At 39.7% G+C, this 16,082-nt stretch overlaps 1 protein-coding gene across 5 annotated transcripts in view; it reads left to right on the forward strand.

Annotated features, from left to right (window-relative positions):
* rhbdl3 (rhomboid, veinlet-like 3 (Drosophila)) overlaps positions 1-13,788 on the forward strand; it is a 67,644-nt gene extending 53,856 nt beyond the window's left edge. For all 5 annotated transcript variants that reach the window (XM_046048347.1, XM_046048349.1, XM_046048348.1 and 2 more), the window contains 3 exons: positions 9,654-9,754; positions 10,397-10,457; positions 11,662-13,788. In XM_046048347.1, coding sequence (XP_045904303.1) covers positions 9,654-9,754; positions 10,397-10,457; positions 11,662-11,933 — 434 coding nt within the window. In that variant the 3' untranslated portion in view covers positions 11,934-13,788. The remainder of the gene's footprint in view (positions 1-9,653; positions 9,755-10,396; positions 10,458-11,661) is intronic.
* Positions 13,789-16,082: the final 2,294 nt, after the last annotated feature.

The following is a 16,082-nucleotide window of genomic DNA, read 5'->3' on the forward strand; positions in this document are numbered from 1 at the left end:
ATGGACTGAACATGGGGAGTTTGTGTTTAACGGTAATGTTATTAAAGGGTCTCGTGTATGATTTGATAAGAGGAGTAACTGCTTCTCACAACGTGTCTGACAGCCAGAGACCTACAGGTTGGGATGAATATCTGCAATCGTTGGCTATATTGAAAATACCTTTATCAGCTGTACCAAATCAACAGGTCAAAAGAAAAATTTACGAGATTAAGAGAAAGACTTCTGGAGAATCTTCTCCTCTTATTACTGGACCACCATCTACACCTCTTGTTACCAGAGGACATCGATTAGTAAACAATGAAACAAGTCCATTTGTATCTCCTGAAATGCGATTGAGTGATTGGATAACTTTTTAATTGTATATCGTTATCGGTTTTAAATAAATACATAGAGACATAACTTTATCATTACAAAGTGCTTTTATTTATATCACCATAATAACAAAAAACATTGTCGTACACGTTTCAATCTATAAATCATTTTGATAATGACTGGCACACAACTTCTAATATTATTATACACACTTAAAAGAATCTGATACTTGGACACACTGGTTCTGCATAATTATTTTGACCACAGTACACCATAAAATCATTGCTTGACCGTTTTTTACTATATTAAGTCATTACATTGTCATAAGATAATCCATGTGGTAAAGAAAAAACACACAATGCTGACCGCACACTACAGAACCCACATCTTGCACTTGTCTAACAGAATGTTGCGTGGACTTACAATTACTGTTGAGAAAGACAGAAAAGGATTCAGGAAAATGTGAGTATACCGGAGAGTTCCCAAAACTGTCAAAGAATGATCCCACACCCAGCTTGTCAATATAGATAGTGACCCAGTGTTGTCCTCCCCAGGTGGGAGGGGTCTGTGTTTACCACCAACATGCCGGGTCTCTTTTTAATAACTGATTTAGGAAGCTGGTCACTAGCAAATACTCCAAGAAAGACGCCTTGCTTCACTGCCTTATCAAGTACTTTTGACAGTTCTATCGTATTCATACTATTGTTTGTTAAAGTTAGAAAAAGTCAATGAGGACCGGTCTTCTTGATGATATCTCAATTATAGAATCATATGTGGCGTAAATAACCGCATTTATTGTGCGTTGAAGCGGATTTCTAAAACGAGCCTCTAATCTAACACTACTGTTTTTAATGAGAGACATATGGTCTCCGCATCCTTCATCAGGGTTCAGGTTAAAACAGAACAGACTATATCCATTACAAAACTCGTCACGGGTTATGGCCATAGCGTTGTTTTTAAGATACTTTCCAGTTGCTGAGTACAATTGATGATACTCCCTGATGGCATTCCCTCTGGTAAAGTTGGGTTGAAAGGGTTTTGAAGGATATTGTTGGCCGTCAGCGTATAAACATAAAAACTCTATATCATAATGGTTAAATGTAAATAGATTACGCGCATAACTACCTGTAAATGCCTCATGATCTACAAATCCTACTATAATAAATTTAGGTATTTGTCCCAAGAATATATTCTTGATTACAAACACGAGTGCCCATTGGTACGCTAAAACTTTTAAGACAGACTCTGTCTATGGGAAATTTAACGTTGCCATGTGTTAATGCCTTAGCGTGTGCTAGCTTAACAGCCAGAGATACGGTGACTTTCTTTACAAACAGGCTTGCTGACATAATGTTAACCTGAAAGTCATCTACAGTGTTGCGCATTAAGCAAAAATCGTTTTTAGATCTTGTGAATTTTATCTTGAGGTCTACGCCATTTATCATTAACTTGTCTTGAAAAAACAAGTCAGAATGTAAAGGGGATATTAGCTCCAATATGCGGCCGCCTTGTGTGTACTCCATTCTTTTAACTAGTCCCTCATTACCTCCAGCCGTTGCATCGTCCATATGACCTGCTCTATCCATGCTAAATAGTCCGGATCCAAACTGTGTCTGCAGAGCGTCCTTTCCATAGTTCATAAGGCACTCTATTATACCCCTGTAAGGATATGGGTTTGATGATTGCGTTATGAGTCGGTCCCCCAACGATATGTCGACCTGTGAAAATATTGTACATCCAGGGTAGTTGATAAAGCCCACTTCGTCTGCTTGATCCAGGTTTCCACCATTAGCTTTGGTGATTTTTACGCCCGTGTACAGAAACGTATTGTTTAGATCCAGGTGGTCCTCTGTAGGCTACTAGCTGGAATGAAAAATTCAAGGGGTGCAGAGTCTGATACCGCTGCTAGAGGAGGGAATTCGACGTAGCTGCATTTCTCAATACTTGTGTTAACGGCACCATAAACAGGTCTAGCTCCGACTTAACGCACTCTTGTGACAGGCTATGTACCAAGGACATTCTTGTTAGAAAATGTCTCTCGTCTTCTGACGTTTTGTCGACTTGCTTCTCCTTGCCTGTTTATTTTTTCTAGTCTTAGTATGGGTCTTCTCTTTGGTGGGGAATTCCCTTTTTTCCCAGGAGGTCGTTTTATTGGTCGGGGGGCCACGGCCGCTATACCCGACCCCTCTTGACGTCTGTTCATGACTCTAGTAATAACATCCGTAGCTATGTTTTTAGCGGCTGTCTTTAAATGAGGGACAACAAATGTAAATCCTTTCTTGAATAAGGGGAATGCTAATCTAAAGAAACCCCTAAAGAGACCCCCTAACCCTGCACCATACTGAGCACCGAGCCCGCTGTATCCTGGTAAATCACCATCTGCTTGGGCTGTATAATATGCAACGTACTTGTCCGCATTGTGAGCATATGGATGGTTCATGTTTGCTCCTTGTCTAATACTGATATTTTACGGGTCGAAAGTGTAGCTTTATTATCACATAAAAGTGATATGTTGATTCTGATCTGTCTTGAGAGAAATCTCGATACTATCAATGTGTGTTTTGCAGAGCCTCAGATAGTGTGGTCTGTCATAAGTATTTGTGATCATATGGTTGTCTGGCCCGATATATGTACTATTCTTAAAAGAGGGACGTAACTATCCCCTACCGTTTGATGATCAACAATATCGGTATAAACAAATATATTATACATACCTACATTAACATCGGCAGGATGTGGTGCCAAAAAAGGCATCTGTGTCAACACTGTGTTAGTTCGTGGCTGAGATCTAAATGTTGCAATTCCCTCGTGAGTTTTAAAAGCCGCTTCAGGGATAAATCCCAACATTTGTGCAAGTTTTCCTTGAAACGTTAATTCTACGTCTCTCGTTGGTAAAATGCTTACTCTTTTTTTTTATCAAACACAACAAATCAAGTCTTCTGATGAAAAAGATTTCCATGTTTTTGGATATTGTATTTCTATCAAACCCACCTCGTATGCTGATTTAAAGAGTAAAGGCTTGGAGAGTTTCGTTCTAAAGTTTGCTATTGTATTGCTCGGGTAAAATAATGAAGACGAGTTGCTGGGCAAGGTGACAAAAAAATCCTCTGTATCCATTTATACGTGTGTTTGTAATCTGCTAAGGTAGCTGAATGACCTGTTTTTCCAAAATCCACAAATTAAATTTATCTGGCCATCCGACCCATTTGACTAATGTCCCGGCCATGTCCAGGCCTTGTCTTTTCTTTCTAAATAAAATCTTTTCTATTTTAAATGTTTTGTTTTCATCTATAATAACTTTTTGCATCTCTTGCTCATAAATGTCCCCTGTAGTATTTCGTCAGTATAATTTTGCTCATAACCTTTTTTAAAAGGGCCGCGTAGTTTTGAAATTCTTACAATATCGATCACCTCATATTTAAAACGAATTACTCTTTTATCTTTTGTTTTATACAAGTTGTTAAATACGATGTCTTCATTGTCTTTTGTTACATCAGTCGGTTTCATTTTATTACTACGATGATAACTATGATTGTAGGAGGCGACTAGATCCTGCAATATATCTATGTATTGTTTAGAATTATTGGCTGTTAAATAACGCCACATTTTAGATTTCAGAGTCCTGTTAAAACGCTCTACTACAGATGCCTTAGTGTCATTTGATGTAGAAAGTGTACGATACTATTAATTTTCATTAACGCATCGAAATCTTTGTTTAAAAACTCTTTTCCCTAATCTATTTGAATTTTATGCGGTATTCTACCTTCAGCTAAGATACCTACATATATAACGCACCCATGCGTATTTTGAAAACAAATCTATACACGTTAATAAATAGCGTACCCCATCATTTTCAGTAGAATAAGCCGATATGTCGACTAAATCTAGTCTATCTATCTAATCTAATCTAATTGCCAATCTATTGAATTCACTAAAACCTTGTTTCTCTTAAAATGCACTGGAGCCGTCTTGTGTAGAGTATAGGCATCTTGCTTCATGAGCCAATTTTCTACGTCTGAATCTGCGTACCGAACTCCAGTAGTGTCAAATATGGCCTTTTTAAGTTTTTGCATGCCTCCGTAACCCACTGCGTTTTCTGTCGCATAGTATATATTTCTCATCACCACCTCCATGATCTTTGTTACAAAGAGTGACGCTTCAACGTCTGCGTTCAAGTATTTTATTTCCAACGACATACGCAACATATCCGTCAGCAATGATTACAAGTATACACTTTTCAGAAAATCGGTACACGCACCTATGTTTTTACAAACCAAAGATTCAGTTAAGCAATACATCACATCAGCAACATCGACATGTTGTTTTCTGGTTAGCATTAAAACACACAAATCAATGCTAAAAGTACAAAAACAAAACACATGACCCATATGAAACTCATTATTGTTCACAGGAAAAACATTTGCTATATCGAGTAGAGTAGATTTCACATCTGCATATTTATCCGCTGTCATTTGCACCATGGTACGCCATCCAGAGGTCATTCGTCTAACACATTCTGTCTGTTTGTCAAATCTAGAACAACATTGTGTCCTATCTTTGTCACATATTGCATTGTTAACAGTTTCACACAACAGTGCTCTCATCTTATACACTTTGTATCTCTTTTTGACATGGTTTAGTAGACTAGACACATTCCCCATTGTTTTTTAGTGTTGTTCCCCCTTCCAGATGTCCAGAGATTACTACTACAGTGCTCACACTGTCCTCCACTCTAACTACCCGTTTAAGCGAAGCAATGAGAAAAGGGTTCCTCAGCCAAATCAGTAGAGCAGCTGCTGCAATGTCTCGAATACTGCATTCACATGTTGGCACCAACCCAAGACCACGTAGTACATACTTTTGAGCATCAGCAAAATTTTTGTTAAAAAGCTTCTGCGTAATTTCTCTCTTATGTCCTTTAATATAAAAGAAGGGCAGCGTGTCAATGCATGTGTGAGGTTGTTTTCTGCTCCATTCATCTGTATATGCGCTCTGTATATGTCTCTACACGTTAGAGCTCTCCAGGCACAGACCCGCACCATTGTGTGGTATAGACTCCTTTTGAAGCACTCATATCTTTACAGACTTTGTTTCTGAAGTAATTCCGGTCTTTGGCTGAAAGACTAATGTGCGGTGTGCTTTCACGAAGAAAAATTTCATCAAGCTCTCTTGTATAAAGATGAACTGTTCCGTGTTCAAACAAGAATCCCGACATTCTAAAATCTTCCACCGCCCATTCAAACTGAGGCGCCCAAGCCTTTCGGTCCAGAAAATCAGCCAGTGTTTTTGGCGGAGTCTTCTTTTTTAAATATTATTATTTTTATTTTTTTTATATCATTTTTAATAATTTTTTTGATTAATTAGTTTTTAATTAATACATTTTTTTATTAATCAAAAATGTATTCATGTGCACGGCTGTTACGCGCATCATGTGCGTGCACGTTCACATGCACGCGCTTTGCTGGCCTTTATTTACACTAATATGATAATCAAAATTAGAGACGTTGAAGAAAAAGAATCTTGCATCAATCAGTTTTCCCCTTGCTGTTTATGTTCCCGTAAGATAGAGGAAAGCAGTCTAAATGTGATTGTCTGTTTGTGTGCTGCTTAGATTACTCTGCACTGTTTAATGACCTGGTGAGTTAGATGCTATTACACCACCTCGCTGTGCTGCCATTATGGTTCACACACCTGAGAAGGCCACACATTAGGCAAAGAAGAAACTCCTATTTGGTGCTAAATGTCAGCTCCAGCTTTTGAAATGTCCTTTCATTTCACTTTCAGTCACATGGTTCTTTGAAAATACACAGTTGGAAGCCGGTGCACTGATTTGGAACTCAGTTTTGAATAATTTCAGTGTAGTTTTTGAAGGCTTATGAAAGACACCATGCAGAGGTTTATGGATTTTAAAACTCTGTAAAGAAAATTACTGAAGAAATTTCCCTCCCTTCTTGATGCTGGGGAGATAAACAGCAAAATTAGCACAGTGCCAAACTGCAATGGTGTTCTACCTGTTGTGGACAGTTGAGTATATTTCATTGGCCAACACAGTCAACAAAGGAAAATTTGTAATACAATTGGTATATCCTGAAATAACTATAATCCTACAATAATATTCCAGGATGAAATGGTTGTTTTTTTGTGAATTTCTGAAGCACCATGGCTTATACAATAAACATTCAGTTAGGCCTACTATTCAAGGCTGCTACAATGAACGACATGATGAAGTGTGTGTTTTAACAAAACAATTCTCAGGTGAATATGCAGTATTGTCAGTTTATGCAGTTCTGTCAATGGTTTGATCACACTATCATCACATTGTCAGTGTTTGCAATGTAGGAGTATTATTGTCCAGTTACAGTGCCATGCCTTATCCTATCATTCCTCCTTATGGTGATTTGATATATATGAATTCCAGAGCCCTTTCTGTCGGCTGTAATTATGTACAGTATGCCTATAGTGTTATATACTCTGTTGTTGTTGTGAGAGAAAGAGAGCAAGAGGGAGAGAGAGAGACTAAACATAGCTAGGTGAAATTGAGCTAAATGTTTTCTAAGCGTTGTCCAAACCACACAAGCATTAAAGTTATGAGGTCGGCTAAATGTGACTTAAGCTTAGGCGGGCTATTTTACAGTTATTTGAGGGCTGAGCTTATCAGTTGCAGTTTTACCAGAAATCACACAGGCTTAAATATCTAAATGGGGCCTACTGCTCTACTGCAGAACTACTGAAAGTTGTGAGATTATCAATAAATACAGACAGATGACAAATGTTTCAACAAAGGAAATGAACAATTTTTTCACACGCTCTCATACACCACCAGCTACACGTACCCTTGCTTGACCATAAGCTCCTTTTGAGGTTTGTCATGGCCCTACTGAGGCAACATGCAGTGCTGATTCTGACTGTCTTGAGTTCAGTAGTACGTTCAGTCTATTTGTGTTCCAAGCTGTTATGTTCAGTTCAGTACAAAATGATCCTATACACTGTTTATAAGGTTGATAGCGCAGCAGCCTGTTATGTTCGACAGTTATCAGACCATGATTCTTTCTGTGACTTTTAATAGGCTTTTAACGAGGAAGTAACGCACTGTGCATTGTGGCTGAGCTGGGTAACAGTGCTCTCAGTCCCCCGTGAGGAGCTCAGGAGGAGGAGTCCATAGGAACAGAGCATAATGTGAAAGAACTGCAAAAAAAAAGAGACAGTTTTCACCAATATGAAATGCGGATGCTACACAACGACTTACAATGACTTAAATTTTATGCAGCTGGCTCACAATACAGAGGTAAAGTATAAGACCATTTAATAGATCTATGTGCTCTCCTCTCATATACCTACCATCAATAATATACACATGTCAGTGCCATCACGGAGACAAGTGAAGGAAAAGATGTACTGAGAAATGAAAAGTGGATGGCATGGATGTGTGCACAGTGGAAAGTGAGAGTGAATGAAAATGAAGACAAAAAAGAGGGGATGAGAGAGTTTGTATTTGCGTAATTTCATTGTCCAACTAAGCATGTCTTGAGCTCCTTTTTTCTTTCATCCTGTCTCTTTCACACAGACTACAGTGAGAACACATTTCCTCTGGGGACTCTGTCTCTGAACATCCCCATATTTAAACTTTTGAATGCTTGAATAGAAATAAATGCTCGACTGAATCTTTTGTGCACGTGATGAATTGGTACCAAGGTGCTAAAGAGAGCAATTCCCTGTTTGTGGCAGCCCAATTTGTATGAATGCCTTTGTTTTACATAAAATCACAACATGTGCTGGTACAGTATGAGCAAGCCTCTAATCATAAAGGCCTATTTATAATACACCCACTTTAAAAAGCAAGCAGCAAAGCAGGCTTTATGCCATTCAAAATAGATGTTTTAGTGCACAAATGGTCACAGTTTGTACAAAGACAGTTTAAATTAGCCATTTATTCACTGTGTCTGCCAGTGTGATCCTCGAAGGGAAAAAATATACAAATTCCTCCTGAATAGTAAAAGCTCAGACTCAAGATTATAGCACAACAGACATGTCAAATAAACAAATAAGGCACTGAATTGTTTAGCATTGTATTGCATTATAGAATGTATCCATTTATCCCCACAATGGGCATCTGCCAGGCTAAACAAATCTTATCTATTTGAGAAAACATTCTCACCACAGGGTCCATGAAGTAGCTGGAGCTTTCCATCATATCAAGTCATCTTCATTTGAAATGAAGTTGGCCCCATTGGCACAGATGGTAGATTTCCATTGTTTTGAAGCACTTTAAAGTGACTATGATCAATGTATTTATATTAACAAAGCATCACGAGTGCTTGTCTGTGAAATGTGTTACTCGTAGTGATGAACCCACAGGGAATCATCACCAGACTGTGCAGTTCGCCTCAGCTATATCAAGCTTTCATCATCTTTCAGCCCATTGTTTTGCTCAGATTAACCCACTGTGCACTACCTGCTCAGCACCTAACAGCAGACAGACCAGGTTAACAAATAGCTGGTGAACTGGTGATGGGGTGGTGATGGCGCATAGATAAGATACTTGCCTTTGGTGTGGGAGACCTGGGTTGGATTTCCCACTGTGAGACATCCACCACTGTGTTCCAGAGCAAGACACTTAACCCCTAGTTGCTCCAGAGGCGTGCAACCTCTCACATGTATAGCAATTATAAGTCGCTTTGGATAAAAATGAATAAAAATGTGAACGTAGTGGAGCATTTAGCAGCTGAAGAGACAGATATTTCCCTCAGGAGTTGGTGGAGCCCAAAAACAGAGCTAAAAAGTGAGTGAATATTATGCTTACATTCATCAGGTGATCACAAACAAGACTCCAAATGAATGTTGCTTTGAATCTGCTGGATGTGTTAATGGTCAACTGTTCACTAACAAAATCTAAACTTACAGTATAAAAGGTGATAATATGTTAGTGTTGTGTTTACAGTCTGTGCTGCCTCCAGGTAGCCAAATAAATCAGTAGCTGTTTCCAAGGTCAAGAATGAACCTTGAACCTCTTATCAATTGTAGTATTGTATGTTATTTTACCTTAACTACATAACACTCTAATATTTAAAACATTCCCCAACACAACCTCTTATTGTTAAAAGTCGTGATTTCAATTTGGGTTTTTATACTGAAAAAAAACAAAAAGAACAAAAAGCAGCAGTGGACATCTTAAATAAAGGTTGAATGCCATTGTGTATTTCTATGTGCAATAAAAGTTCATTGTCAAAGATCTTGAGTCTTCCTCTTCCTGGGGATGTTGTTGCTTTTTCCAGATGTGGATAATACAAAAATGGCCTCAATTGTTAATGTACCTAAAGCAAATTCCTTTATCATCACTACAGGCTCTCTGGCAGTATCGGTCACCGATATGACGGCTCCTGTTGTCGGGTCATCTGGTGGAGTGTACGCTCTGGTCTCAGCACATTTGGCCAATGTAGTAATGGTATGTTTTTGTGTGTGCAGATTATTATCACATCACTCAGTTGTCCTGTCACTACAGAACACTGCCGCATCATCAAAGCAGTCTGCTCCGGGCCCCAGCAGTTGCTGCTCTATCTACAGATGCCATACATTCCTCACGATCCCCATCAGTTTGTCCTTTTCCCAAAGATCACAAAGTGTGTGTGCACACATTTATGTGACAGCATGTGAAGAAATCCCATCCCACTGACATCTGTGTCTGCTCTGTTTGGTCTTAACTCCCCATCCTGTGGGTCATTACACATACATGCAAGGCGCTCAGGTGAACCTCCATCATGTGTAATTGGGTACTCATTATGTTCCCTGCCAGATCCTCCACAAAATTCTTGGGGTCAGGGTGGAGGAGTTTGTCCTCCTCTCAGCTGAAATCATATTATCTAACACAGCATGAACAGATTGGGGGGTCAGAGTGTCTCTTGGGCTTTCAAAATTGACTTGAATTGAGACAGAGGGCAAGATCTCATGTCATTTCATATCAGCATGTGTGTCTGTGTGTGTGTCTGAGGAGGACTTGACCTTCTAGCACTGTTCTTGTGTCTTTATAATCAGAACTTGAAGATGTCCTAATGATTTCTCCTTTCTCTCTTTCTTTCTCTTTTTGTAGAATTGGTCGGGAATGAAGTGTCAGTTTAAGTTATTCCGGATGGCCATGGCTCTGGTTTGCAGTACGTTTCAATGAAGATGCCACACTCACCTCAGTTTAAGAATAATTTTTCAGCAGAAGAGTTGCACTTTTAATCTGCTTGTGATAACTGTTCCATCACTAGAGTCAAATCCTTATCAGACAAACACAATTTTGCTCCAAAGGCAACAATATGAAACTTTCTGGCTATGCATTTTTCAGACTGCATAAAAGTGCCCCTATTCATTTTCTGTTACGCCATAAAATCGCTTTGCAAGGCAGTGTGGGATTCCAGGCAATGCAAGACTGACCAGCGATGCACAAAAAAGGGAAGGGTTGAAAGTTGATTTACTGAAAAACTCACAACAAAAAAGTAATGCAGTGGGGGGTCAGAAAGTTTAGTCTTTATCTGCTGAGGATCCATGTCTGTGTAGGAGAACACCATGACTGCTGTTTCTGGGGTCCCTTGCCTCCAAGATGACAGATACAAACAAAAATGATATTCTGCTTGGCACAACGTCAAGTAAGTTGTTTAGTAAGAGTTGTTTACTCACACAGTGTTTAACATCGACTACTTGCCCATGACCCATGACACGCCCACAACAATGGGTGACAGTGGGTCTGCACTGTAATGGGATTTGGAAAACAGGGCTATAATGTCTAGTGAGAGATTTTAGATCATTTAGCTGACTAGTGGGTCTTCTAGTGTACCACTAGATGTGTGACCCATATTGTGGAGTAGAGATGTGGCTTTGAACCAGGAATTTCAGATCTTCAAAGAATACAAAGTTAAAGAACATAAATAGCTTTTATTAACACAGACCTTATCCTCCTTGCCCTTGCACTGTTACTGATGAGAGTTTCTGTTGAAAGATATGCTTAAATTGTCTTAAAATCTGCATTCTTCTCCATTGGATTAAAGAATAGGTTTTCAATTTCTTTAGTCTTTCAACAGTAGTCTGTTCATTCTAGCCATTAAGAGATTCTTTAGTAATGCGAACTGTAGATTTCTACCCCAATTACTTACACTGGAAGCCAATCTAAGCGATGGTGGTGGAACTCTACAAACTGTGCTTGGTGCAAAAATGAATAGTTTTACATAGTATCTAAATTTAATATGATGCCTCAGCAGATTGTATTTAACAAATCAAGGGAATAGCTTCTGAAGTTATCTACAACGAACTACGTACATACTTACACCTTGCAAATATTGTGTTTTTTCTCTTTCTCCCTCTGTCTGCTCACAGTGAGTGTAGAGTTTGGCCGGGCCGTGTGGCTGAGGTTCTACCCTCCGGCCTTTCCTCCTTGCCCCAATCCCAGTTTTGTAGCTCACCTGGGAGGAGTGGTGGTTGGTCTGACGCTGGGTGTGGTGGTGCTGCAGAACTACGAGCAGCGACTCCAGGAGCAGTCCCTGTTTTGGATATTCTTCTGTGTCTATACCCTGTTTGTGGTCTGTGCTGTCTTCTGGAACATCTTCGCCTACAGCTTGCTTGATGTGCGACTGCCCCCGCCACCATGACTTGCTTATTAGAGCCAGACAAGACCCTGTATCCCCTTTATTGCTCCACTGACAGATGCCTCACCAACAGGAAGGATGAGTCAGCCCTTATATCCTGAGGTTTGTTGTGGGTTGATCAGAGTCATCTGACAGCCACCGTCCTACATCCAGCGCTCTGATGCAGGGAGGCTCCTGACATGCAGCAGCCCTTGCTATCCATCTGCCTACCAGCTACCTTCTGGGTTAAGCCTTACCATTGTTGTTCCCGCTTACCATGCCAGCTAACCTCCACCTCTTTGCTCTTTTACTACATCTCTGTTTTACGTTTGTCTCAAGAGTATCAGCCAGTTGGACATTTGTTGACAACACTGTATTGACAAATGAGAAGCCTCGGATCTAACACAGCAAAAACAGTCCTGTCCACATTGCTTAACCTTCTCTGCCTCTTCCGCCTCAATCCAACGGTGCCTTCTCATGGAGACGTCAGCCTGATGAAAGTATTTCTGCACAGTTGCCTCTTGTGTAGGGTGACAGCAGTAAAACCCTGCAGTATAAACGGTTTTCCAGGCAGAGAGAAGTTCATGAAAATCCTGTGATCTGCCTGCCTCCATCAGTACTGTTCATCAGTAAATGAACAATAAGGTCATTAGAGAATTTAGGCTTAGTTGGTATTTTGTCATCATTACAAGCGACTCATACACACAAAAGGTTTAGATTAACCAGAAAGTAGGATATAGAGAGAGCACATAGTGTATAGGCTACAGCAACCTTCATATATTATCATGAATTTACCTTTGTAGGAAAGTGTGGGTTACTATTCAGTGTTGCCTTGAGCAATTGGCACTTCCCCAGAGAAGGATTTATTTGTGTTCAGCGCTATTTGAACTTGTGTCTTTTTGCGTGTGCGACAATTGTACCATTGTGTGTACAGATAAAAAAGAAGCAGAAGTGCCATTCAGACTTTAAGCTTTCCAAAATGATGCCAAAACATTGCTACAAGCAGTAGGGGAAGAGTGCATCCCCTGGCAAGAATTTGTGTAAGAAAAATTAATCTAATTTTGATTGTAAGGAATCGTTGGAATGTAACAAATAATGTTCACGAAGAATCTCTTGCTGACACAGAAAAATTGTAGTTATTTTGTTGTCCCCTCTGGGCATTTGCAGTGATTTTTACAATGGTTGAAAATTGTGAAGAAGTGACAGAAGTTTATTTAATGATTGGCAAGGTGGTGAATTAAGGAAAGTGGGATTAGGCTAATTCACCGCTGAAAACATTCATCGATGGAGACATCCGGGCCGTTCGGAATAAATCTAGTCTTTTTTCTGATTACCAATTGAGAAGAGCACACATGCCTGACCTCAACTACATTCGGGCTGGGGACGTTTTACTCTCATACAGGAGGCAGTGGGGGAAAATAACTAAATCAATACTCTCTCATTAGTTTCTGTCACAAATGAAATTGCTAATTGATTGAACTGGGATAGAAAACAACCCCAGCCCTCAGCTGTGTCTGAAACTGTACTGTACTTTAACCTCATGTTACGCTGGTAACTGCTTCGCACAAACATTATTATAATGTAATTATACACAGATTAATATTTTAACATGCATTTGCTGTTGATTTTGTTTTAACTTGGTGATTATGGTATGTTGTGTAAATTGTTTGGTTGGTCTGCATTGTGATATGTTAGTTATATCCTGTATGTATCCTATTTAAACACTTGGTAAAGATGGCCTGGGATTGTATATAATAAGGGCTACTGCAGAAAACTGTGTGAGGGGCAAATTGCTGAAAATATTTTAACATTGTGCATATTTTGTAGATTTGATATGTACATAGCGAAGTACATTAAACTTTTTTATACAGAAACAAAATATGATTTTGATGGATTTTTGTCCTCATTTATTTGAGTAAATTAATGTTCTTGTTTGTCTGTGCATTGGTGAATCTGACTCTCCTATGGGTATACAAACAGTAGTAGTTTTCATATGATTTTTCAGTTTAGCTACTGTGCTTGTCATCTTTTATTGTCAGTGTATATGAATAATTTTAAAACATTTATCTCCAGTTGTCCTGTCCAAAAACCTCATTGTGACCTTACCTGAGGTCTGACATGGTCGCACTTACACTTACCACTTTCAATGAAATATTTAGGGACAGAAATGACCCCACTATTGTGAAAAGAAAAGTGCTCAAACCATGCAGGTTTGCTGCCTTAAAACCAGATTAGCTTCAAACTCCAAACCCAAAGCAGACGTCAAAGTGATCAATGTATGTGGGAGCATACAAGAATCAGCCATAATTCATTCAGAGAAGGGACCCCTTAAGCTGTCAGTGAACGTCTTCTCTGTCTAGCCGGCATGAGTGTATGGAGAGTAGCCGTTTTGAAGGCGTACAATGAAAAATTCATTAGGTGGCCAAGGAAAGCCGTCTTAGTTGTATTTCCCCTTCATAAATCTCCTATTCCAGAGGTAATCATTCACCTTGGTGAGAAAGAGAAGACAAGGGGAGCTGCAGGGAAGAAAAATCTGTCTGAACGCATTTGTAGTATCTCTGCATTTATGCTGCCTGCTGAGAGCAGCACTTGTTCCAATTTGGCCCTGTTTTAATATGCATTTCACATATTTTTAGGTATACACAAGAAGTTGGACTGATAGTTTATACTCTGATGAATGATTATTACCAGTGCTTTTAACCAGAGGAACGGTCTGACAGTGGCATTGCTGGTGTAGTACTATCCATTTTGTCATCCTAGTCTGCCAGTGTTATCTATGCAGTGTATTTGTGCACATGTGTAGGGTTTGGGGAAGAGCACAATTGTCTCTGCTCTTACTATTTTTACATAAACAGAATGTTTGTCCAGTGTACATCAGACTGCATCTTGGCTAAATCAGTGGTCTCTAGTATTTATAGGACACATGCAATTATGACACTACATGGCCAAACGTATGTGGACAACCAGGCAACTGTGAACACCAGTACATTATATGTGATTTTGAACATCTCATTCTAAAAGTATGAGTACACACACAGTCTCCACTATCCCTGGTGATATTAGCATGTCCCTTAATTGGACCTGAGGGGCCCTAGCCCAAACCAAAAGTAAAGAAAAGATGATTGACAGGGATGTCTACATACTCTGGCATATGTAATTTTGTACAAAATACACAGTCTTTTAAAAATTACAGATTGGATGCCAAAACACATCCATGGTGCCAAGGCACGGGATCCAGTTTCCTTTTCTGCAACTTTGTCTCCATCAAGTGGATACTGACGACAAAACAAGTCGCGAATGCAAGTGCAAAGATGTCTTGCAAGGCTAGACAGCATGCCCAATGCTATGGGCCTCTTCACAGTGTCCAGAAAGGTCTAGTGTAGATAAATAGCCTAACTGGAGAGAAATAAACACGCCGTACATCCTGCCAGAGAGATGCGTTAAATCACGGCCAGCCAGAGGTGTGAAATCTAACGTCTTTGTACCTGATTAAACATGCGGATAATTTCCTATTCATACACTCACCTAAAGGATTATTAGGAACACCTGTTCAATATCTTATTAATGCAATTATCTAATCAACCAATCACATGGCAGTTGCTTCAATGCATTTAGGGGTGTGGTCCTGGTCAAGACAATCTCCTGAACTCCAAACTGAATGTCAGAATGGGAAAGAAAGGTGATTTAAGCAATTTTGAGCGTGGCATGGTTGTTGGTGCCAGACGGGCCGGTCTGAGTATTTCACAATCTGCTCAGTTACTGGGATTTTCACGCAGAACCATTTCTAGGGTTTACAAAGAATGGTGTGAAAAGGGAAAGACATCCAGTATGCGGCAGTCCTGTGGGCGAAAATGCCTTGTTGATGCTAGAGGTCAGAGGAGAATGGGCCGACTGATTCAAGCTGATAGAAGAGCAACTTTGACTGAAATAACCACTCGTTACAACCGAGGTATGCAGCAAAGCATTTGTGAAGCCACAACACCCACAACCTTGAGGCGGATGGGCTACAACAGCAGAAGACCCCACCGGGTACCACTCATCTCCACTACAAATAGGAAAAAGAGGCTACAATTTGCAAGAGCTCACCAAAATTGGACAGTTGAAGACTGGAAAAATGTTGCCTGGTCTGATGAGTCTCGATTTCTGTTGAGACATTCAGATGGTAGAGTCAGA

The sequence above is a fragment of the Micropterus dolomieu genome, linkage group LG04, assembly GCF_021292245.1.
Source record: "Micropterus dolomieu isolate WLL.071019.BEF.003 ecotype Adirondacks linkage group LG04, ASM2129224v1, whole genome shotgun sequence".
NCBI classification, from domain to species: domain Eukaryota; kingdom Metazoa; phylum Chordata; class Actinopteri; order Centrarchiformes; family Centrarchidae; genus Micropterus; species Micropterus dolomieu.